This window comes from Lepeophtheirus salmonis, chromosome Z, assembly GCF_016086655.4.
Source record: "Lepeophtheirus salmonis chromosome Z, UVic_Lsal_1.4, whole genome shotgun sequence".
NCBI lineage: Eukaryota > Metazoa > Arthropoda > Copepoda > Siphonostomatoida > Caligidae > Lepeophtheirus > Lepeophtheirus salmonis.
Window position 1 is genome coordinate 12137294 of NC_092584.1, and position 25906 is coordinate 12163199.

Genomic DNA, 25906 nt, shown 5'->3' on the forward strand with positions numbered 1-25906 from the left:
ATTTTTGGTATGTGATTCAGGACCTGACTGATGAACTTAACTTGTTCTCATTATGGTTATATATGAATTTTCCTAGCAACTTTTTTCTTCCTTTTTTTTTACATAACTCAAATCAGGTTAATTATTTAATAAACATTTGGGATTTTTAAACCTGTTCATTTTATTTTAACTATTAAAACAAAGTGACAATAATATGTTGATATTGATTCTTTTTCGATTCCTTTATTATGCAATTATTTGAAAATAATCTCTTCAAATCATGTTTTTGTCCAAAATTATTTTTGATTTGATACAATAAAATGTGGTAAATATATTTTTATAATAAGATCACCTTTTGATTCTTGTGGCAATATTTTTGGTGTTTCAGTTAATGTTGAACTATTGATAAATTTTTATTTTATAACTCATGGATTTATATAATATTTAAGAATAAATATTTATAAGGTCTAAAATCCAAATGTACAACTATGACAAGAATTACACAGGCATTAGAACTGATGTATTGAAGGATAATTGCCAATAACATTTTTTAATTTGTATTTAATTTCTGTGAGCTTCTATTTTTGTTTGGGTTAAGTTACCTTCTTAATGGATTGATTGGATTTTTAGGTTGTGAGCTATTTGGGACACTTTGCTGATTATAAACTATTTTTTTCTTATGTAAAATCAAGTAAGTCTCAAGTAAAATCCTTAGGCAATGGTGTTGTTTTACCTCTGAACTTATATATAAGAAATTACACTTCCATTGTTAATAGCTCAAAGTGGTTTGTCTGTTTTTTGTATTCTAGATATATAACTAATTTCTTTTGGATTTAATCTGGTGGAAAAATATAGGGAAAAATAAAGTCCAATGCTCAATTTAAAATTTGAAATTCATGGTATATTATACAAGCAATGTTAATTAAGTTTATTTTTTCATTACAATGGAAAAGTTTAGTGATAATTTTTTAATATTCTGTTTCCGCCGTCCTTTTTACATAAACAAACTATACTCATAATTTAGTCATTTGATAGTTCTTTAAAATTGTCTTTTTGCCAACTGTTTATTATTATTTTGAGAATAGTTTTTAATTATTATTCACAGGAAATTTATAATTTTATCACAATAAGTATGAATGACAGAGTATGAAATGACTCAAATGATAAACGAAGGCCATTGATTGATATAAATTGATAATTGTTTATAATGCAAGCAGTAATAAAGACTGACTTTTTGCTAATTTCAAACTGCAAGTTGATTATAATATTTAATTAATAATAGTATCATTCTGAGAGTTGTATTTTTTACGCAAGGTCGTGCCACTCTCTGCCACTTTGTTTACAAGCTCATTTATATGAACAAATGACATCTTTGGGAAAATATATGACGACTATGAGTTATACAATGTTCTGATATTATGCCATTTAATTATGAAGTATTTGTTGAAAGGTTATTACATCCTCTGAAACAAACTTTATTTGGATAAATTGAATATAAATACTTCAGATGTATTACTCTAAAAATATTAACTTCACATCCAGTCTTGTCCTCAATTTGAAAGACGTATTTGAATAGTAACGCAGAAGCTGTGTTATTGAGCAATCTTTGATAAATGACGTCATCATATCTTGGACTGAGAGCCAAATTGTTGTAATTCCTTTATTTGATTTTTTTTTTTTCATAACTTAGAAAAGTAATAAATCGTTAAATACCAGTAATAAATAAAAGTAAATAAGAATCGGAATCGCAAATTATTTTTTTTTTCCTAATGCCGATCCCAATTACAGAAAGAACACCTGAATCTCTGATTCTTAATTAATCGTCCAATGGCTAAAAATTAGTAAAAAGAGTGCTGTTAGTGATTGATTGACTCTCTAAAAATGTAATTTTTTTCTCACGTTCAAATGATTAATTTTTGATGTTTTCGTCATAATAAAAAAATGAAAAATAAAGAAAAAAATAGCACACGCAAAAAGCTATAAAAGACTAATGCAAAACTATTAATCTGTTTGACAACACTTCAAGTTTTACAAAACTAATTAAAATGTGATATATTACAATCACATTTATAAAAATAATGGATTTAGGAATGCTACTTTAAAATTGGGAACGTTTATCAGGTATTTTATCATTGATAACTGAGAAGAGAGTGTGAATTTAAAATCACTTATGAAAAACCGATAAAACCCTATTAAAAAACGTATTCTCAATCGATTTTCAATAACGATCGTAAGTTTGATCCTTACAAGAAATGAGTATCTTCATACTTAAAATAAAGCTGATAAGCATAAAAAAATGTATGAAAAATAGTCATAGAGTGCAATTTATACTATGCTCTCTGATGTATATCATATACCAATACGATATAAAGAAATAAAGGGAGTATAATGCACATGAAGCACTCTACAGTATACAAATAAAATGAATTAAATCTCGCAAGCGTTTAGTTTAAATCATAATTAAAAAAAAAAAAAAAAGTACCTTCAGCAAAATTACAAAAATAGATATAAATTTAGATGAGATTTAGCAACGAGCTGTTACTCAAGAATATTTTCTTCTTGAGGAGAGAACGTACAAGTATTCAGTAAGTTTTCTCGTGAAAAAAGGAGGGGAATACCAAGTAGTATATTTTTGGTAGTGGCATCTTTTGTGTTTTAAGTGTTTACCACTAGTCTACGATATTTCCCAAATATTTATTTTAATAACTTTGTTGTCAAAGTAAATGTATTTCTTCATAATAATATTTGGATTCCAAAGAGTCATTAGATTATGTATTTCTTAATAGTTCTGGTTCTATAAAAATACATCAATTATCCATGTTTACTATTACTACAAATAAGTATAACGCAAAGATGTTTAAATTTCCGTATAGACGAGTAGATTAAACAGAGAAACAATTAGAAGGGATGAATTGAAAGCAATAATTAAATTTATCCAGGAGCACAGAATCCAAAACTGATTTCAGTTTTTCTCTGAGTTATATTAATTCTAAAATATCTGGGAATATATTTATTATGGGGATTATTATCGTTCAAAGTCTTTTTACCCCTTAAAAAATCCCAAGTTTAAATTAGGATATTTAAAAACCTATGTTAAAGTGTTTTTATGATAAAAAAGGGTTTTATTGATTTTGTATCTTGTTTTGAACTCGATATATTTCAATTTTTAGAGTGAAAAATAATCAAAAACGACACTCTTCCTTAGATCCTTATAACTTATTAATAATATATACTGACGAGGAATATCATAGCTCTTATTTTAGAAAAATATTCATTGTGTAATTTGAAAAAATATCTATTTAAAAGATATCCAAATCAAAGGACTTTTGTTCCATTTTTTTAAAGTGATCCTGTTATCATCGTAGTTTTTATTATTTCAATGCTGATTTCATGACGTCATACCCCGTAAAGGAAGATCTAGGCAATCAAAGGAAGATACTTCTAACTTGATTATCCATCTCGAGAGATGTTGGAATTGGGATTCGGAAATCCCTAAGGGACGACATGAGTAGTTTTCATCCGAGGAAAACTACGAAACACCATAAGGGAAATAATATACCAGAGTTGTTACAATAAAGAAACCCATTGACGATGAGTTACATTAATTTTTTTTCTATAATATGAGCTATGATATTCTTCAAAAAATGACTTTGAACATTAGCAGTCCCGGACGACTATAGTCCCAGATATTTTAGAATTAAGATGACTTTGAGAAATAATGAGATCAGTTTTAGATTCGGTATACAAAGATAAATTCCTTTTTTGGCTTGAATTCATTTGTACAAAATGTTCCCTTGTGTTATCGTTGCTTCTTCATGAAAGATACATTGCTTTAAGCAGTACGCCGTAGAACCGTGTTTTCTTTTGTAAGTACATTTATGAATAAGATATTATCTTTTTTTATTGTTCTTAGTAAAAATATAAATCTACTAAAACTTCTAAGACATGGCATGACCAAACATCTTAGAAGTAACATTAAATCCGTGAATATTTATTATATGTAGAGTTGTATTTGAAAAAAAAAAAAAAAAAAGATTGTGGTAACTAAACAACAGAATCAAGCAGCTCTGATGACAAAAAAATCAAGCAGCTGTGAGTGACAAAAAATGAGCAAAAATCCCACTCTATATCTAGCAAAAACATAAACAGGAATGACTCAGTTGTCGATCCTCAATTCTACTCTGGTCCAACAAAAATTTAGAGATATAACTCCTTAACAAAATCTTCTGCTTTACTTGCATTCCTTCATGATCACCAGACATCAGTTAGTTATAGTTAAAAACAAAATTATTTGCCCCATTAAAGTTTTGGGTTTTTTAATATTATATTTATAAAATTTCTGAGGATAATAGAACTAATAATTGGGCATAATATCTCATTTTGTTTTGCTTCTTTAAGAAATATTGAACTTTTTGTCAAAAGAATGGTGTTCAAAATTAATAAATCCTAATTTATTATAACTCTAAAGAGGTTCTAGAACCTTCTCTAAGGACGAAGAGAGTTATTGGATGATTTGAAATCTTTTAGAACTTTATTTTGTAGGATGCATTCCTCTTGTTGAAGTACTTGTCCATCAAGAAATTCTTCTCATTGCTAAAAACAAATAATTTCTTATTGTACTTGAGAAAATTTAAATTTTTAGTCACCTTTCAACACTTTTTCTATATTGTTCCTCAGTGAACCTTTTATTACAGTCATTATTTACAACACTAGCAATGGGATTCTTGGTCAATATGAAGTCAAGGAACTGTTGTCAAAACGATGTTATTAAGTTTTCCTCCATTTCAATCTTGACATTTTCACCAACCTTTCAGAACGAACAGATTTTGTTCGTCCATAAATTAAATATGATTATCATAGCCTTCCCGTGTGGTTGTAAATGTCCATGGTTCCGCGAAACGGTTTTTTTCTTCAACAAGCTCAGCATTAGTTGAGTTTCTTATCAATAAGAAAATCAATGTAACAAAATTTTTGGAATATCTTGTTCTAGCATAATAAAATCTTACATAAAAAGATTTTTTCCGATTCTTAATTAACGTTACTCAAAACTAATTTGATTCAATAAAGACATTCATACGCATTAGTTTAAAGCAACATTATTTTACTATAATTAAAATTTATAACACAGAAATTAAGACATGTTTTTGGTGATAAGAAAATATTTGAATAAGTAGTTATTGAGAGTGCCAATTAAATTCGTTATTAGCATAAGTGGATAATTTTCACTTTTTAAGACCCTGGGTGAGCATAAAAAATACAGACAACTCAAAAGTTTATAAAATACTATTTATATGTATTTATTCATAAATACATATACACTTCTAAAATTTAGCAAATTTATTTCTATATACGAGTATCCGAAATCACCGAAACGACTATTTGAATTAATTTTTTTTGGCTATTGAGTCCTTGCCTAAATGCAAGGGTGTCGATCACAGCATTTTTTTCAAAATTTGGTACTTTAGAAAAATATTATTCATTTAGATAGTTTTGGAAACTATCACGGAAATACATTAAAAAAAGGAGGGTTAAATTAATTCCATGACAGTCATGCAATGTACTCCAAATTACCTGAAGACACAACAAGGAATCGAGGTACACGTATATTATATGAGAAAAATAAAAAAATCAATTGTCTGAGACAGGATATATTTTTGTCACATATATATTATTTATTTGATTATATAAGGGATATTCAGAATGAATATCATGTATACACAATTAAATGTACTCTTGTAAAAATATCAGGGTACAAATCTCAGCAGTCGTTCAAAGTTAAGTAAGTAAATACTCTTATTGTCTTCCGTAGCTAGAAAGGGGAGCAAGAGATGGGTTGCTACCAGAGGCCCCAAAAGATTGTCCTCCGAATCCACCAGTACCAGCTGTGGCAACAGATCCATCAAATCCACCAGCAGATCCCCCCTTGGCAGCAGAACCTCCTGCAGCATCTTCTTGTGCAGCGAAAGCAATTTGAGCTTCGACGGCTTCAGCAATTTCGGGGAATGGGATGGGGACATCCTTGGGGAGATGAGCAGCAGAGGGTTGGAATCCATTCTCATCAGCGATCCAGTCTACAACGTAAGTTTGACCATCAGGTCCAACGTATTCGTAAGATCCCTTCATGGTGACGACAGATTCTTCTCCAATGGAGACGGTAGATCCAACAGCTTGTTGTTTGATTCCATTTTCGGATTCAAAAGCAGTGTCAAAGTTACCATTATCTCCAAGTGTTCCGGGAGCATTGTTGGTTTCACTCAAGATTGCGATGATAGGGGCAGCAGGTCCAGCTACTGCAGCAGCTACACCACCAGCAGAATACCCAGCTCCTCCAGAAGCGGCACCACTACCAGCAGATCCACTGAAGGAAGATCCAGCAGATCCACCCAAAGAAGGGGATACTACACCTGATGAAGAGACAACACCAACTTGTCCAGCACCGTATGAACTCAGTGGAGGAGAATTACGACCAGTTCTTCTGAAGAATAATCCAGCATCAATGCTGATGGCGGAGCAGAGAACCAAAAGGCAAACGGGCTAAAATAAATTTTAAGTTATTTCTAATATTTGTTGATCCTTTCAAAGAAGTTGATCTTACGAGACTCTTCATCTTTTGAGCAAGTGATTCAGGAATGAACTGATGAATTAACTATGTGGTCATTATGCTTATATATGAAACTGTTGTATTATTATTTATTTTTTTATCAAATCAGGTTGTTTATTTAAAATATGTACATTTGTGATTTTTGTACCGGTTTTTGTTACTTTAAGTATTAGAAACAAATGAATAATAGTATTTTGATATTTATTCAAATTCGATATATATTTATATAAATAAATAAAAATGGTCACTTTATTTAGGTTCAAAATTTATTTTAGATAAAACTAAATAAGTTTCCTTTGTATTACCTAATAAGATAAAAATTTGAACATTGATAATTAACTACTCTAAAATAATTAAAAAAAGAGTTATTGAGTTCGAATATGACTTTTTAATCCATTTTTTTAACATAAAATAAACTCTATTTCATACGACATTAAATTATGGTGTGATACAAAATTAAATCTTAGTTTTTTTATATAAACTTAAAACTATTTTTGTGTTAGCCGAAATATATTTTTCAAAAATATAGATATGAGGTCAATTGAATTTATTACTCAATATTCACAAGATGATCATTTATATTTTTCAAATTCTCTAATTGATTTTGAATAACTTTTATAAAACAGTCACTGTCTACTACAACAATAAAAAAAATTATAAATTAATAAAAAATCGTAAAAATTATTAAAAAGGAAAATACGAATAAGAAGAAATGTTCTTTTCAATCAAATTTATAGAATGTTTTCAACTTTTGAGGCCTTACTAAATTTGTTTGTTATTATGTTAAAATATGTTTAATGACTTTCTACACAAAAAAAAATATTGAGAAAGTCTATTTTCGTATCTTTATTTTTGAAGAATAGAGTTTATTTTAAGGGATATTCATTTTTGGAAATGACTAGTTTTATCCAAATTCTGAGGATTTCTAATTTTGTAATACTAAAGTATTACAGCATGTTGACTGTATTTTTCCATAATTTTATCGTAGACTTTTTTTGACTACACGTTCTTGAGATATTGAAGTTATAAATACATAGAGGACAGTGCTTGAATATACGAGTATATATCAATTGAAAGTTGGGAAAGGGTATTTGATTCTATATTAAAATTAGAATTTCCCTTTGTGATCCAATCATGAAAACCGTGAGATTATTCAAATTCAATTTAGCGCTGAATGTTATTTTGTGCACAAAAATGGAATTTATGGTAAATGCATTTTATAATTTTTTGTATTTATAGTAAGTGTAAATTTACTCAAAACTCACAATCTACTGATTCGACTATGCTAATAATAACAGCAAATATTTGAATCTCCTAGCTTCCATATTGTCGAATATATAGTCATCCAAAAAGTTAAATCTCTCTGTTCAAGCTTTTGTCCAGATGCATGTATTCGTGCTGGGTCAACAATCTGGCAAGAATTGTTCGACATTGTGTTTGATACAGATTTTATTAGAATAAAAACTGCTATTTTTATATTGTTATTATTCTGAAATATAAATAAAAGTTTTTGGTCATTAAACGACCAATAAATCAATCATACTATATTTTTTTAAATGCTTTTCATGGAGCATGTAATTGAATTTAGTTTTAAAACTAATGCCTATAGATAAGTACACAAGTATCCTTGAAAACATTTACTTTTCTTAAATTTCGATTTATAATGTTCTAAAAAATGTTATTTCTTTTTTAATATAAATAATTAATAACTTTGAGAAACTATTGATTTATTTTTAATTTAACATAATTAGGTTTTAAACTATTTGTATATTTTAAGAACCAATTACTTATCCGTTACGGTTCATTCATGTTTAGTTAATTTAGTTATTATTCATTTTAGGTATTATATTAAACATATTCATTAATAGCTTAAAACTTTAACACTATCCATGACAGAACTAAATTTCACCTAATTATTATTTTCAATTACAATCCTTGCTCAAATGGAATGAAAGGTTTAAATAAGAGGCTCAGTGAACAAATTCCATTTTGTTGGAGTTGAAAGATTTCTTACGGAATTTATTTTCCAATAAGTACAAATTCACTTGATTTGCAAACCATAGATTCCAGGTCATCTCCAAATATATAAAGGATGTTTAAATGAATAAACAGTATTTAATGTATTTCGATTATAAAAAGGTATATTTATGGGAATATTATATTTACAACAGATTCACCATTTATACTGTAATTCATTTAGTCACATGTTTCAATTGTAAGTGTATTGAACTTTTCCATTTTAGGTAAATATTTTTATCTCAGTGCTCATATATTTTTCTTGCTAGAAACAATCAAACAATGACTTTGGCAATGATTTGAGACTTCTCAGGCATTTTTGGATTGGTATAGACCATTTTAATAAGGGGAAAAAAATTATGGGTCGAACTTGACAATGTTTCGAACAGGTTAAAAATGTTCTTTTAACTACCCAACAGATTGAAAAGTTGTGATCTACGTATGTGCAAAAAATATAAGCAGGGAAAAATTGCTGTCAATATAAGTTTGTTAAAATAAAGGATAATCCAATGGTTATCCAATAATAATTTTTGTGTCACAGGTCTAAACGATCTTAGTTTCCATAAAGTCGCCCTTTTGGACATAATATACATGTATTAAACTGTCTGACAAAGGAACTTGCCTCCACCAGACAGTCGGACAAGTAATAAGGTCTTGTAGTAAATATGATTTTATGATTGAAGAATTGTACTGTACAGATTGAGGACTCAAAACTTGAAGTAGTATTTCATTACAATTTCATCACCGTTTTTCTTAATATCAATGTTTCATTATACAACCAAACGACACCTGTGAGAAAAATAAACAAGTATTGTTTTCATCCTGTGTTTCTAAGTATAAAAATATCGGAACAACAAAAAAAAGGGTACACGTGTGCCATGTTCTCTGGACCAGTGTCACCGTTGGCATCTCCATTCGGACTGATTACAACATCAAAAAGTAAATTACAAAACTTTTCCAGTAACAAGATGGATGACTTCTGGCCTGCTTCTATATAGCCCTCCTTCAGCCTTTATCCAAACCCCTTAGACTTTGTAGTTTGAGAAATCTTGGAGAAAAATATTTTCACACCTTTCATCAAAATTTGGATTCACTTCAAGCTACAATCAGGAAAGCGTGGTACACTATGGGCAGAACCTTCATCGACAAGAGCTACCAATCTGTTTGCCAGCGTCTTGAACTCTTATTATTTCTGAAGGAGGACAATTTGTTTTAAAAAAAATATATAAATATTATATTTTAACATATCACATATTTGTTTTGAGTTGTTGTTTCTTGATTCCATAAAAATCATGATTTCAGTAATTTAGTCAGGTTTTGTTTGCACTTTGTATAAATTATTTTATTATTCTGTTTATATAAAAAAAATATGGTCATTTCAGGGGCCTGACATGTGCTCAATGATCCGCGAACTCACTATTTTATCAAACATAACCTTGTTTGAAGTAATAGTTATTGAACAAAAATGAGGGTTAAGCAGGGAAGCTGCAAGCCATTAAGCACTCCCTCAAGTCAAAAATTGCCTGATGCATCACAGGCAAATATTCCCAAATTCAGTTATTTGATTTCCCAGAAGAAAAGGGAATTGGGGAAGGGGGGAAAAGTATACAATTAAAAATAGACCGCATAGTTTGAAAGATGGGTTCTTACAAAACCTGAAGGTGACTTGTCCACTTAAAATTATAGACAAAACTTTATGCAAAATGATAACAAATATTTGTGCAATTTGCACAATCCAGTCTAATGATTAAATCAATAGTTTATACACATTATTTTGTGTGTCTCTTTATGGAGTGGGAGTTGAATAATTTTTCATCATCGGACATTATCAATATCTTAATTCCCTATTAGAAAAAAATGTAAATCTTTATTCTAGTCATTACAAACTTTGTAAGAGATAGAAATAATTATTATTGGCATTAGCTATGTTTTGCAAAAGTATTTTTATTTTGTTGTTGTTATATGGTCCTTTTTTAGAAGAAGGATTTTCTGTTAAAATATTGGATTAATAGAAGTGGAAGGTTAATTTTGGGAGTAAGACAACAAACAATTCTCTCTCCTTATCAGACTTAGGAGAAAAAAAAACACAATTTTTTCAGTGTACAAAAATACATTTCACTCATTCTTGGGAGCCTTTTCAATCGTATCTAATATATACCGGTAGTTGCATAAATACGCAGCCTAATTTTTAAACGCTTATATCTCAAGGTCTCGCGACCGGAAGTAAAAAATTCCAGCACAAGTAACTCGGTAAATCTTTTGGTTTTGTTTTTGTTTTTCTTACTCCTATCAAACAAAGTCGTTTACAATGAATGACGAGGCCAAACGTCATATGGTTGCCACTCTCATCCGCGCCGGTAGGTCTGTCAAGGAGATAATCAAGGACACTGGACTATCCAGGACTACTGTGTTCAAGGTCCAGAAGCTTGTCGAGGAGGGAAAAGATCTGAAAGATCTTCCCATACCTCTTGAATGACTCAGGATTGGCTCGCTGCCAATTTGCCATTTTGGAACAAAACATTTGGCTACCTCAATCACCTGATTTGAATCCCCTTGACTGCAGTGTGTGGTGGCAAATTGAGAAGACCACCCAAATTTGAACATCAGTCAATGAGCAATGGGTAATGCATCATCAATGTGTGCCAGCAGGCGCTTGGAGGGTGTCATAGCAGCTGATGGCGGTTATATTCAGTAATTATATTAAATTTTATACCAAAATAAATTATCTATTATATAATTCTCAAAAAATAGTACGTCATACTAATTTTATTACACATTTAATTATTTGCCACAAATAGTACGCGTATTTTTGCAACTACTGATATAAATATGTTGGACTAGAATAACATTCAAAATCGAAAAATGTGGACTTTACTCAAACCAACAATATTCTAAGAATTGCTTGAGCTTACTTCAAATATTTTTTGGAAGGTTAGACTTTAGTTGAACTAAAATTTGTCGAATTTCTAGTCTATTTCAAAAGGTCAGTTAAAAACACTTATCCACTCAACACAATTGAAGGCATAGTCAAAATTTGTTTTCTATGATCTATTGCTATCAACCAATTATTCTTATTGACCCTTTGGGTGTGCCACATATTGCACGTTAAGTAGCCAAAATTGATTGTCAAAATCAAAGAATGATAAATTTATATTTTTTATTGGGGTCCATATAAGGATTTTAAATTATGTAAAAGTTACAAACTATAGCTAAAATTCTTGAGGATCCTAATTTATCCTAAAAATGTGAATAAAAAGGAAATAATTACCTCAAATATGTCTAAGAAATATTTTTCAGGACATGAAGTCAAAAAATGTATTTGGATTTTCGCATTTTCTTGATTTTTTTCAAGATTATTTTTATTGTTGATGCACCACAAACAGCTTGCAGCTGTTGTTCAACAACTAACTTTGATTGCCTGCCACAGCTGGAAAGGTAGGATGTTATTTTGGAGGCTAGTCAGTAAAAAAAATGGCATCGATCAACGAATTATTTATTAAACAATCATGAAAAGGTAAAATTTATTGTTGCAATCTGGGCTAAATGCGACAATTTTGGGATTACAAACTTCTTAAGCCTGAACAACTCCTTTGTATGGAGAGTCAAAAAGAAACTGGAAGAGTCTGGAGCTGATTTTGACTCCATGGCACACTGGAAAAAAAACGTTGTCCCACTTGTCATTTTTTTTTTGGTCTCCAAGCTCACCGGACCTCAGCCCCATAAACTTATTGTGTAGGGGTAGTTGAACAACTTACCAACATATCCTCCTAAAAACACAAAATCTGGAGCTTGTATAACAGAAGTAGGAGGAATTAATAATCTAGCAAAGGATCAATTTTCTGATGTTGAGTTATGTCTGTTATTGAACCCAAAGGTGATTCTTCTGAACAAAAACCTTTTTGTATTTTTCAGCATTAGTTTTCCTTTGTCATTGTTTCTTATTAAAATAGGATGATCTTTTTTTTTTATTAAAATGTATTGATTATTAAAATAGAGGTCGAACATTGTATATGGCAATGTTAAAAAAACTCTATTAACCAAACTCAAAATTTTTGAATCGAATCCAACACTATTTTGAATTAAAATTACAATAAAAATATGAACCTTCTATACACTTTTTAACGTTTACATGACAACTATGATAAAGCATCCCTAAAACACGTATTTCATCTCTTCTCTCTCCCCCCTTTAAAAAAAAGATATCTTATGTTATATCTGTTGTTTTTTCAGTAAGGTTACACATGACACTTGCATGTTTATTCAGTCATTAGAGTTTTTTGGACTCAGTATGATAAATGGTGGTTTGATTAATTGAATTTACAAAAAAGATCTTACTTAAAAACAGTTTAAATTATGTTAAGCTAGCGTTATGCTATATTAACGCAACAATCCTTTCTAACTGCATTGAACAGTACCCAACAAACATTTCAATGTACAACGCTGCCACAATAGTACATAGCTATCTTGAGTATCAGGAAGGTATTTTATTGATATCTACTTCCCTTTATTAAAACGATGAGTAAAAAAACTAGCATTTTCACAATAAAAAACAACAAGATATACTGAATGCCTGGGGATGAGTAAAACAGTTTAAAAAGTATGTTGTTTTAATTTAAAAAACATAAAAACTTGGTTCAAACATAATTTTTTGTTCATTTAGAATTAGCAGATGTAATGTTAACATTTCTCATTTTGAATGAGACCACCCTCCTCCTACTTTAAGTGTTTTTGTTTTTTTTACAATATGTTGCAATCAGACTGTAGGCTAGGCGGGGTTTCATTCGAAAGGCAAAGCTCCAAAATCTTATTTAAAATACAGAAAATTGCATCATGGGCTGGAGTAGAGAGGAACATGCTTTTCCATAGAATATAACTGTTGCCGAAAAATGTTTTCACATAATGTTTTATCAAATTAAACCAATTTAAATTTAGCTTTGAGGTTTTCATTAGTGCGATTTATTATTTTGCATCAATTTCTAATATATAAAAACCATTTTTTCAATCTACTGAGTGGTCTCTCTTAAATGTACTTTGTAGGTGCAGTTGGGGGGAGTTGACATCAGGGCTATAAGAGGACCAAAAGCATCAAAAAAGAGTTCAAAATCTAATTACAAACTCTTTCAAAATAATTCTGCAGCGGAACACTTATTAATTCAATAATTAATTAAAGTTGCGTGATTGAAATTAATTGATATTTTCATATATTAAAGCATAAGCAATAACTTACAATACAAAAGCAAATCTGAGTTCTCTAGCTTACGTACAATTCGAGAACAGGATCGACGAATTTCTATTTGCACACTTTAAGCAGTTGGGTGTCTATAAGACCACTGTTTACACCGTCAGCAAGTCGGAAAACTTTGGAAAGGAAGAAGGGCTCTGTAAAATAGGCCAAACTGGAGCCGAAGGTATAAAAGAAAACAGGCCAGGCCCCTCCTCTCAAGTATAATATTGCAACAAAAAGAGTGATTTTTATGTGTTCAAAATTCAAACAAATATTGTTTTGTTACACACGGGTTGATCTAATCTAGGGCTACACGTTTTATAATTTTCAATCCGGAATTACATGGTTGCAAAATCACGGAGGAGGACAACATGACATATTATCTCTGAATAGAGCAAGCTGAGACGGTTGAAAGGAGTAAAGAAGATTTTAAATTGACTCAAGGCCAACAAAAATTTGGGGGAAGTTTTATTCTTTTATTTTATATAATTTTAATTGTTGATGAAACTGTGAATAAGCAGAACAGCTCCTATATCACAACAAAACATCTAGACAATAGCTTCAGGGTGACATGTCTTCAGAACAAAGAATACAGCCGGAACTACAGTCTTGGGAGTTGCGTAGTCTACCCTACCAATTTTTTTTTTTTTTTTTTTTTTTTTGAGGAAGGAGCGAATCAATACAAATGCTGGCATCAAACTTCTGGATAAGAAAGTGCTACTTTGTGCCAGAGAATAGTTCAGCTACAGTTTGTTTTCACTCAAACTGGAGCTCTCTGTCATTGCGTTGCTAAAACCCAGGGCTTCCAGAAAGACAACTTTCCGAACTTTTGGGACTTGAAAATGTGGTCATTATCCTCTCCAGAAACAAACCCTTGGACCAGTCTATCCAGGCTCGTCTGGAAGATAGGACTTGTGCTACTATTCAGAGGAGTGTCCAGTCTTTAGAGGCTTCCCTCAAAAAGGATTGTACAAATCTCGATTCTGCGAGAGATAAGTGCCTTGTATTGAGGCAATTATACCGCTGAATGCTCACATATTGAAAGAAGTTGTGCTAAGCATTATTTTTAGATAATTTTGTTTAAGAAATGTTCTCAAACAACCTCTTTTTTTAATTATTCTGGAAAACTAGAAAAAATGATATGTGTAACACTAGATAAGATCAACCCTGTATATAACATTATTTCAATTCCATATGGAATTATGATAAAAGCATTTCGTGCCATCATACAATTAACTGAGTGTGTTATATAAATCATATTTATCCCATTCCAAAGGTTAATTATTCCCATATATGTACAACAGCTTACAAGTAGGTACATTACACGACCTTAGGCGTTTTATGTAGCTGTACGACGTAATATTATAACTACATATAAATACAGGAACAAAAGTTGATCTACATAAATATTGGTGATTTGCACTGAAGTTGAGTCATTTTGTGATGAAAACTAGAGTACTCAAACTGTTATTTAACAATGCATAACAGAATTTTTTTTGTCTTGTACTAACTTCAACCAAAAACCAAAATGAGTGAATACAAGTACTTAATTATGCAATAACTGAGTATTGCATGGACTTTTGATGGTTCAATGATGTAATTTTTGTCTTTTTGTATTTAAAATTATAAAGTACTATATGTCAAAATATAAAGTTCAAATGCATCTAAACCTAATAAATGTGTACTGTTAATAGATCAAAGGGAAATTATAATCTCAATTAAGGATGATTAGGTAATACAAAAAATGGTATCCTGTCTGCTTTTGTCCTAAATCGGACATACAGACCTACAAATAAAACAATATTTCCTAAATTTATCTTTAAATTTTTGAAGGTCTGGGGACATTGACCTTTTACTTATTCCTTCAGGTAACTTAGTTCTCCTCTTTATCATTAACTACTCATTGCCATGGTTGTCAAAGCAAATAATGACTCATCATCGAAGGATGAGTCTATGAGCTTATCACTATCCTCTGAATTTCAAGGGATTGTCAAAAAGTAATATTTGAAATCTCTTTTTTTTTAAATATTAAACTTCTAAATTTTTGTAATTAAAATTTTATTTTCTGTGAATTGCCTTCATTTTTTGAATTCTTTTACAAAAAATATAGTATTTAATTTTTTGTGTATAGCTAAAGATTTTCATAAAAATTAATTTTTTCCAAAAAAATTCCAAAACCCAAGTCCCCCCTTCCTCAACAAATATAAACCCGACCTCTGCTCTATGAATTTCATCTCTACGGACCATACACATCTCAACATTGAAGGATATTTTCCCACATCAATCCAGCTTTTTGACCAACATTCAACATTGTCAAATTTTTCTGTCTGTCGTTGTCCAAGAGAGATCAATTTGTTACGTCTATTTATTTCTTAAAATTACCTCTTATTTATAAAAATTGTCAGGCTACAAAAATCTTCAATATATATTTTATGTTCGATAATACAGACAGGTGCTCCTTTTGTAGAACTTCCAGTGCAGAAGTAGGAAGGACATCTTTAAATTTATGTCTAAAATATAAATTAGCCTTTATAGTTAGATAGTTCAATTCAATAATTACTAGTAATGGTGCAATTAATCAGAGTTATAATCGGAGAATCCAGTGTTTTTTTCTGGAATTGGGAACGGCATTGGAAAAATAATGTTTAATTTGTAATTCCAATTATTTTATTTTACTGGTATATTTTAATTATTATCACTTTTTTAAGTTAAGAAAAGGAATAAAAAAATCGTCCCCTCCCCCATATCAAGAAATTTTCGCTTTTTACAAAAAAATTTAATTTATCACATTTTTTTCGGAAAAATTAATTTCATGTGAATAAATATGTACTTTTGCAATTTATCTCCTAAAAATAGAATATTTGTTTTTTTTTTAATTTTATACTATAACTTTAATTTTTTCCCCATTAACTGATGATTTATGCAATTGTTTTCAAAAAAAATTTTTTGTTCTGAGGAATTGTGGATCTGTTTTTTTTTTTTCCAAAAAAATACATTTTTTTCTAAATAGCCGAATTTTTTGAATTTTTTTTCCAAAATAATTACAGTATGTCAACAGCTGTGGATTTAACCATTTTTTTGAGCGTAGCTTTTTGTTTTTGAAAAAATTTTTTTCGAAATGAAATTTTTTTCTACAATGTATAGAAATGTCTATAAGTTATAAATTTATATTCTATAAGTATAAAAAAAAATTTCAAATTATATATATATTTTTTTTAAATACAATTTTTTCTGAAAAGCTGAAGATTTTTGAATTTTTTTCCAAAAAAAATTATTTTATGTAAATAGCTGTGGATTTTTAAATTTTTTGAGAGTAGCTTTTGGTTTTGAAATTTTTTCGAAATAATTTAATTTTTGTAATAGTTGTGGATTTTGAATGAATTTTCAATATCAAATTGTACATTAAAGAAGATCTTCAAAAAATTCTATTTTTTCGATTATTTTTCAAAAAATTCCCCCTCTATCCCCTAAAATATATATTTATATATATATATATATATGGATGCCCTTCATAACGAAATGGTATTTTTTAATATTAATTAAAGAAGAAATTTAAAAATCCCATCGGGATGGGTCCCATCAATAATAATTACCATAGTTTACAACGTATTTTCACAAATTAATGCTTGGTTTATTGTTTTAATCAATTGGGCAAATTGGAGGTACAAAAATTTTTCAATAATATATTAGTTCTAGACTTTGCTGACCTCATAATTTGTTCTAGATTTGAGACGGTTCCATTTTTTAGGCCCATATTTCTGCTTAATGCAATGTATTGAGTAATAGTAATATGAATTTTTAACTTTTAAAGTATATTGTTCAATTTAAAATTTGTACATCATATATATTCACATACATACATGTCAAATTATGAAAAAGATATTAATTTATACAAATTTACATTTATTTTTTTGCTCTCTTTAGTTAGCTGCTTCTTTTATTTCTATATTTCAATTAATTTTAGAAGGGATTTCTCTTTTATATTGTATTGTAGAAATTAATAGCACAATATTTTATTGTTTAGTTTAAATAAATTGAAAAAAGGAACACATTATGATATGAATTTGTATCAAGGACACATTATTGAAATAAATTATAAAGATTTGTTTCAGCTCTATTGAAGAAAAGGATTACAAATAAAAACCCTTAGTTTTATATGAGTAGATTCAATCTGAACCTTATATTTATTTATTTTTTATTTCTTAAGTGATATATATTTAATTTTTTGTGGACATTTAATAAATGTTGACAATATCAATTTTTCATCAGTGAAAAAGCGTAATTGTTTTGTAAATGACAATGGTAAATATTTAAGATTCGGTTTATTTTCTTCCATAACTAGAAAGAGGAGCAACAGATGGGTTGTTACCAGAAGCACCGAAGGATTGTTGGAATCCACCAGCTCCAGTAGAACCACCGAATCCACCAGCACCACCTGTGGCAACAGATCCACCAAATCCACCAGCAGATCCACCCTTCCCAGCAGAACCTCCTGCAGCATCTTCTTGTGCAGCAAAAGCAATTTGTGCTTCGACAGCTTCAGCAATTTCGGGAATGGGATTGGGACATCCTTGGGGAGATGAGCAGCAGAGGGTTGGAATCCATTCTCATCAGCGATCCAGTCTACGACGTAAGTTTGACCATCAGCACCAACGTATTCGTAAGATCCCTTCATGGTGACGACAGATTCTTCTCCAATGGTGACGGTAGATCCAACAGCTTGTTGTTTTATTCCATTTTCGGCTTCAAAAGCGGTGTCAAAGTCACCGTTGTCTCCAAGGGTTCCGGGGCATTGTTTGATTCACTGATGATGGCAACAACGGGGGCAGCAGGTCCAGATGCAGCTCCTCCAGTAGCAGGAGATCCACTGAATGAAGATCCAGCACCACCAGCAGATCCACCGGAGGAAGATCCGGCACCATTAAAGGGAGCTGCAACATGGTTGTGGCTGTGGGATGAAGCTTGGCCAAGAGGTAATGGACCAGCACCGTAGCTGCTCAATGGAGCTCCGTGATCACGTCTAAAGCGTCTGTGCAAGACACTAGCGTCAATCACGAGAGCAGAGCTCAACAAGAGAGTATACAAAACCTAAATGAAATAGTATAAAGAAACTCATAAATGTAGTTGATGCTCATAAATGTAATTTTGTTAATTTCCTTACAAATGACTTCATTTTATAAAATGTGTTTTAGTAGTGTATGTCTTTCTATGAAATGAACTACGTGTAGACTGATGCTGTATCTTCTTTGCAAGCAGACTTTTATATGGACGACCCTTCATTAGTAAGATAACAAAAGTTGAAAATATGTAACTACGTAAATATGAACTAAAAAACAAGATGTGAGAATGGTAGTACTGAACAGGTTGTTAGTATGGTTGCGTATATGTAATTCATATCCATATATAATTGATTCCATTTGATCTTGTCAATTTTGACTTTTATCATTAAATACACTGCAAAATTCTTAAGACTTTAAAAATACTTAATCCAAGTTTTAACAAAAGTATATAATCTATGTAGAATATAACATCTGTATTTGTCTTAATTAATGCCTGGAGGAACAAACACATAAATAAATACATTTGCATGGTTATTTCACACGGTTTTACCTTACGTACAGAAAAATGAACAATGTAAATGGTTTTTCAGCTGAAGATGTTTCTTCTTCTTAAGATCTAATTATTGTTGTTAGCATTGATTGGTTTGATACAAATTAGTACTTATTAAGTTTTCAACAATTGTCTTAAATAATAGTTCTATTGTTGAAATAATTGACTAATGATCAACTGAATTTTAACATATTTTTTTTTTTCTTTACAAGGGAATACAAGATACAATTTAGGTAATTTTTGTCCAAGATAATTATATCAACATTGCTAATAATACTTATGTTCTAATATTAGTAACATTGTAGTATTCGTTGTTCCAGTATCCATAAAAAAAGTTACCTTAATCCAGGTACAATTTTATTTTGGTCCAAACTGACGGTGTGTTTGATTTTATTCCAGATTTGAATACAAAACTTTGGGTGTGCAAAATTTACTTAAACATTTACGTCTAAAGATCTGAACCAACCCTCTTCTGAGAAGATGTGGATTCATCGTATTTTTAACACATTGGCTGTAATTTGGATATGAGATATTCACAAACGATTGGCCGTGCCACAAATATCATCATGGTCTGCAATAGAACTAGAAAAGTGTAAATGTATTTTTCTAGGTTTACATAAATAGCCTGATGTTCTCGATGTATTCTGAACCCTCGTAAGTACCAAGGCCAATTGGTAGTAAGATAATTGGTGATAAAATTTTACCAAAAACATTGGACCAAAAAAAATTTCCCATGGTCAATTTTCCAAACAAACTTTTTGCTAAAAGACAATTTATCGAAATGTAATTAGGACATTTGTCCAAAAATGATCTTAAATATTTTATATATACATTGCATATTTTAATTCAATAAACAATGATATTATGATAAATATTCTACAAGGTGGTGCAGATAAATTGGAAAGTATTTCATGTCACGAACGAACTAGATGGTGTCGAACTATAATTTTCTTATGATTTGAAAAGCTAAATTTAATATCATTCAGTTATTTGTAATTTTTCCCAAAAAAATGTTGTTTGGACATTTGGGCAAAAAATGATCTTATATATGCATTGCATATTTTAATTCAATAAACAAATGATAATTGATAAATATTCTATAAATTGGAAAGTATTTCATGTCACGAACAAACTCTTTCTTATTTTAATATCAGTTATTTATAATGAGATCTGCTTGTCTTGAAAACTTTGGCTTCAGGGTCCCGAAAGCTTTGGCAGGCCCAGGCGACCTCGTACAGATCCCACATTGTGTTTGTACTGGTATGGTTGTGCAATTTTCATTTATATTCCCTGAATGGATGGAGTAGCCAAGGAAGAAATGACACCCTTCCAACAAAACAGTACACCACCCCCACAAGGCCAAAAAGTGTAGGATGTCTTCAAGCCATGTAATATCTATCTTTGGGGGTGTGTCGAGCATGAGGCCTGTGCCATTTATTCTTCGTTTGGGAGACCCTAAAAAGTCCATTACCTCTACAATGACAATGCTGGATCTATGAACAGTTTGAAGTAATGAGAGGAATAATTTAGACAACCTAAGTATGCAGTAACTGAGTTGCATGGATTGTCAATGTTTTAATGATTTAATTTTTGTATTCAAAATAAATAAGTATTCTGTAGCACCATATAAAGATCAAATGGTCCCAATTATTATTTATGTTTCAGTTTATTATTAGGGATGTTTCAGTCCTAAACTTTTAATGTCCTGTCCAGCTCCATCCTAAATCATAATGTCTGAAACATAAACCCTCCTTCTATATAACTTTTTTTAGAACATTGGAAAATATAAATTGTGGGGTGACGTCATACAAACAAAAATCTTCACCCGATTAACATGTTTAAGACATTTATTTTGGTAGATCCAACCATAAGGAGATGCAGATTATGAAAAGGTTCAAGGTAGTTTTGAACTATTCAAAGTTGTTATGTAGAGTTGGTAGAATCGAAAATAAAGAAGTTAGTTGACCCCAAAAAATGTAATTTCTTTTTAATTTACAGAAATTACTTACTATATAAAGTTTAAATGCATAGGTATATTTTTTCAAATAAAGGTCATAAAAGTTAAGCTGGTTTGAGGTCAACCGAGTTTACACTTTTATTTTAGACGAACTGATGTGCAGTCATACGCCAAAGAACAGAGTAATAGGCGGAAAACTACAATTCATGTAATTACACTCATCATTATTTTAGAAACGTATATATTCTTATGGAAGTTTATAAAATATTGTTGATGAAAATATCGTCAAATTAAAATTTTATACCTTATTTCAAAGATCTTTAATATGTAATATTTAGATTATAACAAAACACAAAGAGACTCCAAAATCAAAACTTTTGATCCATTGAGTTATGACTAAATATTTTTCGAAATGAGGCAATGAACTTGATTTTTATGCATTAAGAACAGAATATTCCGAACATTTAAAAAATTAGCTTAACAAGAACTCCTGTTTACTTTTTCAGGATCATGCAAAACACTTTGTGTGTCCTTTAACATCATTTTAAGACTATAAGCATTGATCTCTTTGGCACCGTATAAGAGTGTTTACCTTTTTCATTAAATAGTAAATTAGTAAATGGAGATCATTTTGGATTAAACAATAATAATCAACTTAATTTCAACTATAACACTAGGATATTTTAATTTTGTATGTTCTATTTCCTTATTTTTCCAATAAACTCAATGACATAAAGTTATCAATCATGCTTAACAAAAAATTAAACCTAAAAGCAACACTTTTGATTTATTTGTACCTTGGAAACATTTTTGACTGTGATATCATAACTTAATTGAACCCCTAAATTAATTAAAAGAAAATACTTTAAAAATCATTAGAAAAGCTTGTTACAGCTCTATTGAAGAAAAGATTAAAATAAAAACCCTTAGTTTTATATGAGTAGATTCAATCTGAACCTTATATTTATTTATTTTTTATTTCTTAAGTGATATATATTTAATTTTTTGTGGACATTTAATAAATGTTGACAATATCAATTTTTCATCAGTGAAAAAGCGTAATTGTTTTGTAAATGACAATGGTAAATATTTACGATCCGTTTTATTTTCTTCCATAACTAGAAAGAGGAGCAACAGATGGGGTGTTACCAGAAGCACCGAAGGATTGTTGGAATCCACCAGCTCCAGTAGAACCACCGAATCCACCAGCACCACCTGTGGCAACAGATCCACCAAATCCACCAGCAGATCCACCCTTCCCAGCAGAACCTCCTGCAGCATCTTCTTGTGCAGCAAAAGCAATTTGTGCTTCGACAGCTTCAGCAATTTCGGGGAATGGGATTGGGACATCCTTGGGGAGATGAGCAGCAGAGGGTTGGAATCCATTCTCATCAGCGATCCAGTCTACGACGTAAGTTTGACCATCAGCACCAACGTATTCGTAAGATCCCTTCATGGTGACGACAGATTCTTCTCCAATGGTGACGGTAGATCCAACAGCTTGTTGTTTTATTCCATTTTCGGCTTCAAAAGCGGTGTCAAAGTCACCGTTGTCTCCAAGGGTTCCGGGAGCATTGCTTGATTCACTGATGATGGCAACAACGGGAGCAGCAGGTCCGGATGCAGCTCCTCCAGTAGCAGGAGATCCACTGAATGAAGATCCAGCACCACCAGCAGATCCACCGGAGGAAGATCCGGCACCATTAAAGGGAGCTGCAACATGGTTGTGGCTGTGGGATGAAGCTTGGCCAAGAGGTAATGGACCAGCACCGTAGCTGCTCAATGGAGCTCCGTGATCACGTCTAAAGCGTCTGTGCAAGACACTAGCGTCAATCACGAGAGCAGAGCTCAACAAAAGAGTATACAAAACCTAAATGAAATATTATAAAGAAACTCATAAATGTAATTGATGCTCATAAATGTAATTTTGTTAATTTCCTTACAAATGACTTCATTTTATAAAATGTGTTTTAGTAGTGTATGTCTTTCTATGAAATGAACTACGTGTAGACTGATGCTGTATCTTCTTTGCAAGCAGACTTTTATATGGGCAACCCTTCATTAGTAAGATAACAAAAGTTGAAAATATGTAACTACGTAAATATGAACTAAAAACAAGATGTGAGAATGGTAGTACTGAACAGGTTGTTAGTATGGTTGCGTATAGGTAATTCATATCTATCTACATATAATGTGTAGGACCCATTTGATCACGTCAATTTTGACTTTTATCATTAAGTACGCTGCAAAATTCTTGAGCCTTTAAAAATTCTAAATCCAAGTTTTAACAAAAGTATATAATCCATGTCGAATGTAACATCTTTATTTTTCTTAATTAATGCTTGGAGGAACATCGACATAAATAAATGCATTTGCATGGTTATTTCACATGGTATTACCTTAAGTACAGAAAAACGTAAGAATCTAATTATTTTTCAGCTGAAGATGTTTCTTCTTCTTATGCTCTAATTATTATGGTTAGCATTGATTGGGTGGATACAAATGAGTACTTATTAAGTTTTGAACAATTGTCTTAAATAATAGTTCTATTGTTGAAATAATTGACTAAATATCAACTGAATTTGAACATATTTTTTTTTACTTTACAAGGGAATACAAGATACAATTAAAGTAATTACGTGTCCAATATAATCATATCAATATTTCTAATAATACATAGGTTCTAATACTAATAACATTGTAGTATTCGTTGTTCCAGTATCCATAAAAAAAGTTACCTTAATCCAGGGAAAATTTTATTTTGGTGCAAACTTACGGTGTGTGTGATTTTATTTCAGATTTGAATGCAAAACTTTGGGTACCCAAAATTTACTTAAACATTTACGTCTAAAGATCTAAACCGACCCAAATCTGAGAAGACGTGGTGGATTCATCGTATTTTTAACACATTGGTTGTAACCTGAATGTGAGATATTAACAAACGATCGGCCGTACTACAAATATCTTCATTGTCTGTAATAGAACTTGGAAAGTGTAAAAGTATCTTTCTAGGTTCGATGAATAGCCTGATATTTTTACAATGTATTCCCTCTAAAGTACCAAAGCCTTACCCTTTTATTGGTGTTAAAATTTTCCCAAAAAACATTTTACCAAAAATTTTTTGGCATAGACAATATTCCGAACAAACTTTTTGCTAAAGGACAATTTATCGAAATGTAATTTGTACATTTGGGAATTAAATATTATTATATATGCATTGCATATTTCAATTCAATAAACAATTATGATATGATAAATATTCGACAAGCTGGTCCAGATAAATTGGAAAGTATTTCATGTCACGAACGAAGTAGATGGGGTAGAACCAATAATTTTCTTATGATTTGAAAAGCTAAATTTAATATCATTCAGTTATTTATAACGAGATCTGCTTGTCTTGAAAACTTTGGCTTCACGGTCCCGGAAGCTTTGGCAGGCCCAGGCGACCTCTAACTGATCCAACATTGTGTTTGTACTGGTATGGTTTTGCAATTTTCATTTATATTCCCTGAATGGATTGAGTAGCCAAGGAAGAAATTACCCCTTCCAACAAAACAGTACACCACCCCCACAAGGCCAAAAAGTGTAGGATGTCTTGAACCCATGTAATATCTATCTTTGGGGGTGTGTCGAGCATGAGGCCTGTGCCATTTATTCTTCGTTTGGGAGACCCTAAAAAGTCCATTACCTCTACAATGACAATGCTGGATCTATGAACAGTTTGAAGTAATGAGAGGAATAATTTAGACAACCTAAGTATGCAGTAACTGAGTTGCATGGATTGTCAATGTTTTAATGATTTAATTTTTGTATTCAAAATAAATAAGTATTCTGTAGCACCATATAAAGATCAAATGGTCCCAATTATTATTTATGTTTCAGTTTATTATTAGGGATGTTTCAGTCCTAAACTTTTAATGTCCTGTCCAGCTCCATCCTAAATCATAATGTCTGAAACATAAACCCTCCTTCTATATAACTTTTTTTAGAACATTGGAAAATATAAATTGTGGGGTGACGTCATACAAACAAAAATCTTCACCCGATTAACATGTTTAAGACATTTATTTTGGTAGATCCAACCATAAGGAGATGCAGATTATGAAAAGGTTCAAGGTAGTTTTGAACTATTCAAAGTTGTTATGTAGAGTTGGTAGAATCGAAAATAAAGAAGTTAGTTGACCCCAAAAAAATGTAATTTCTTTTTAATTTACAGAAATTACTTACTATATAAAGTTTAAATGCATAGGTATATTTTTTCAAATAAAGGTCATAAAAAGTTAAGCTGGTTTGAGGTCAACCAAGTTTACACTTTTATTTTAGACGAACTGATGTGCAGTCATACGCCAAAAAACAGAGAAATAGGCGGAAAACTACAATTCATGTAATTACACTCATCATTATTTTAGAAACGTATATATTCTTATGGAAGTTTATAAAATATTGTTGATGAAAATATCGTCAAATTAAAATTTTATACCTTATTTCAAAGATCTTTAATATGTAATATTTAGATTAT

General features: G+C 30.7%; 2 protein-coding genes and 1 pseudogene across 2 annotated transcripts; all 3 read right to left on the bottom strand.

Annotated features, from left to right (window-relative positions):
• Positions 1 to 5611: 5611 nt before the first annotated feature.
• LOC121130363 (uncharacterized) lies at positions 5612 to 6667 on the bottom strand. Its single transcript, XM_040726113.2, has 2 exons — positions 6575 to 6667; positions 5612 to 6513 (listed from the first exon to the last, which is right to left on the bottom strand). The coding sequence occupies exons 1-2, from the start codon at positions 6584 to 6586 to the stop codon at positions 5773 to 5775; spliced, it is 753 nt and encodes a 250-aa protein (XP_040582047.1). The 5' UTR covers positions 6587 to 6667; the 3' UTR covers positions 5612 to 5772.
• Positions 6668 to 17970: 11303 nt separating this feature from the next.
• Positions 17971 to 19114, bottom strand: LOC121130349 (uncharacterized; annotated as a pseudogene).
• Positions 19115 to 22317: 3203 nt separating this feature from the next.
• LOC121130317 (uncharacterized) lies at positions 22318 to 23466 on the bottom strand. Its single transcript, XM_040726077.2, has 2 exons — positions 23331 to 23466; positions 22318 to 23257 (listed from the first exon to the last, which is right to left on the bottom strand). The coding sequence occupies exons 1-2, from the start codon at positions 23340 to 23342 to the stop codon at positions 22490 to 22492; spliced, it is 780 nt and encodes a 259-aa protein (XP_040582011.1). The 5' UTR covers positions 23343 to 23466; the 3' UTR covers positions 22318 to 22489.
• Positions 23467 to 25906: the final 2440 nt, after the last annotated feature.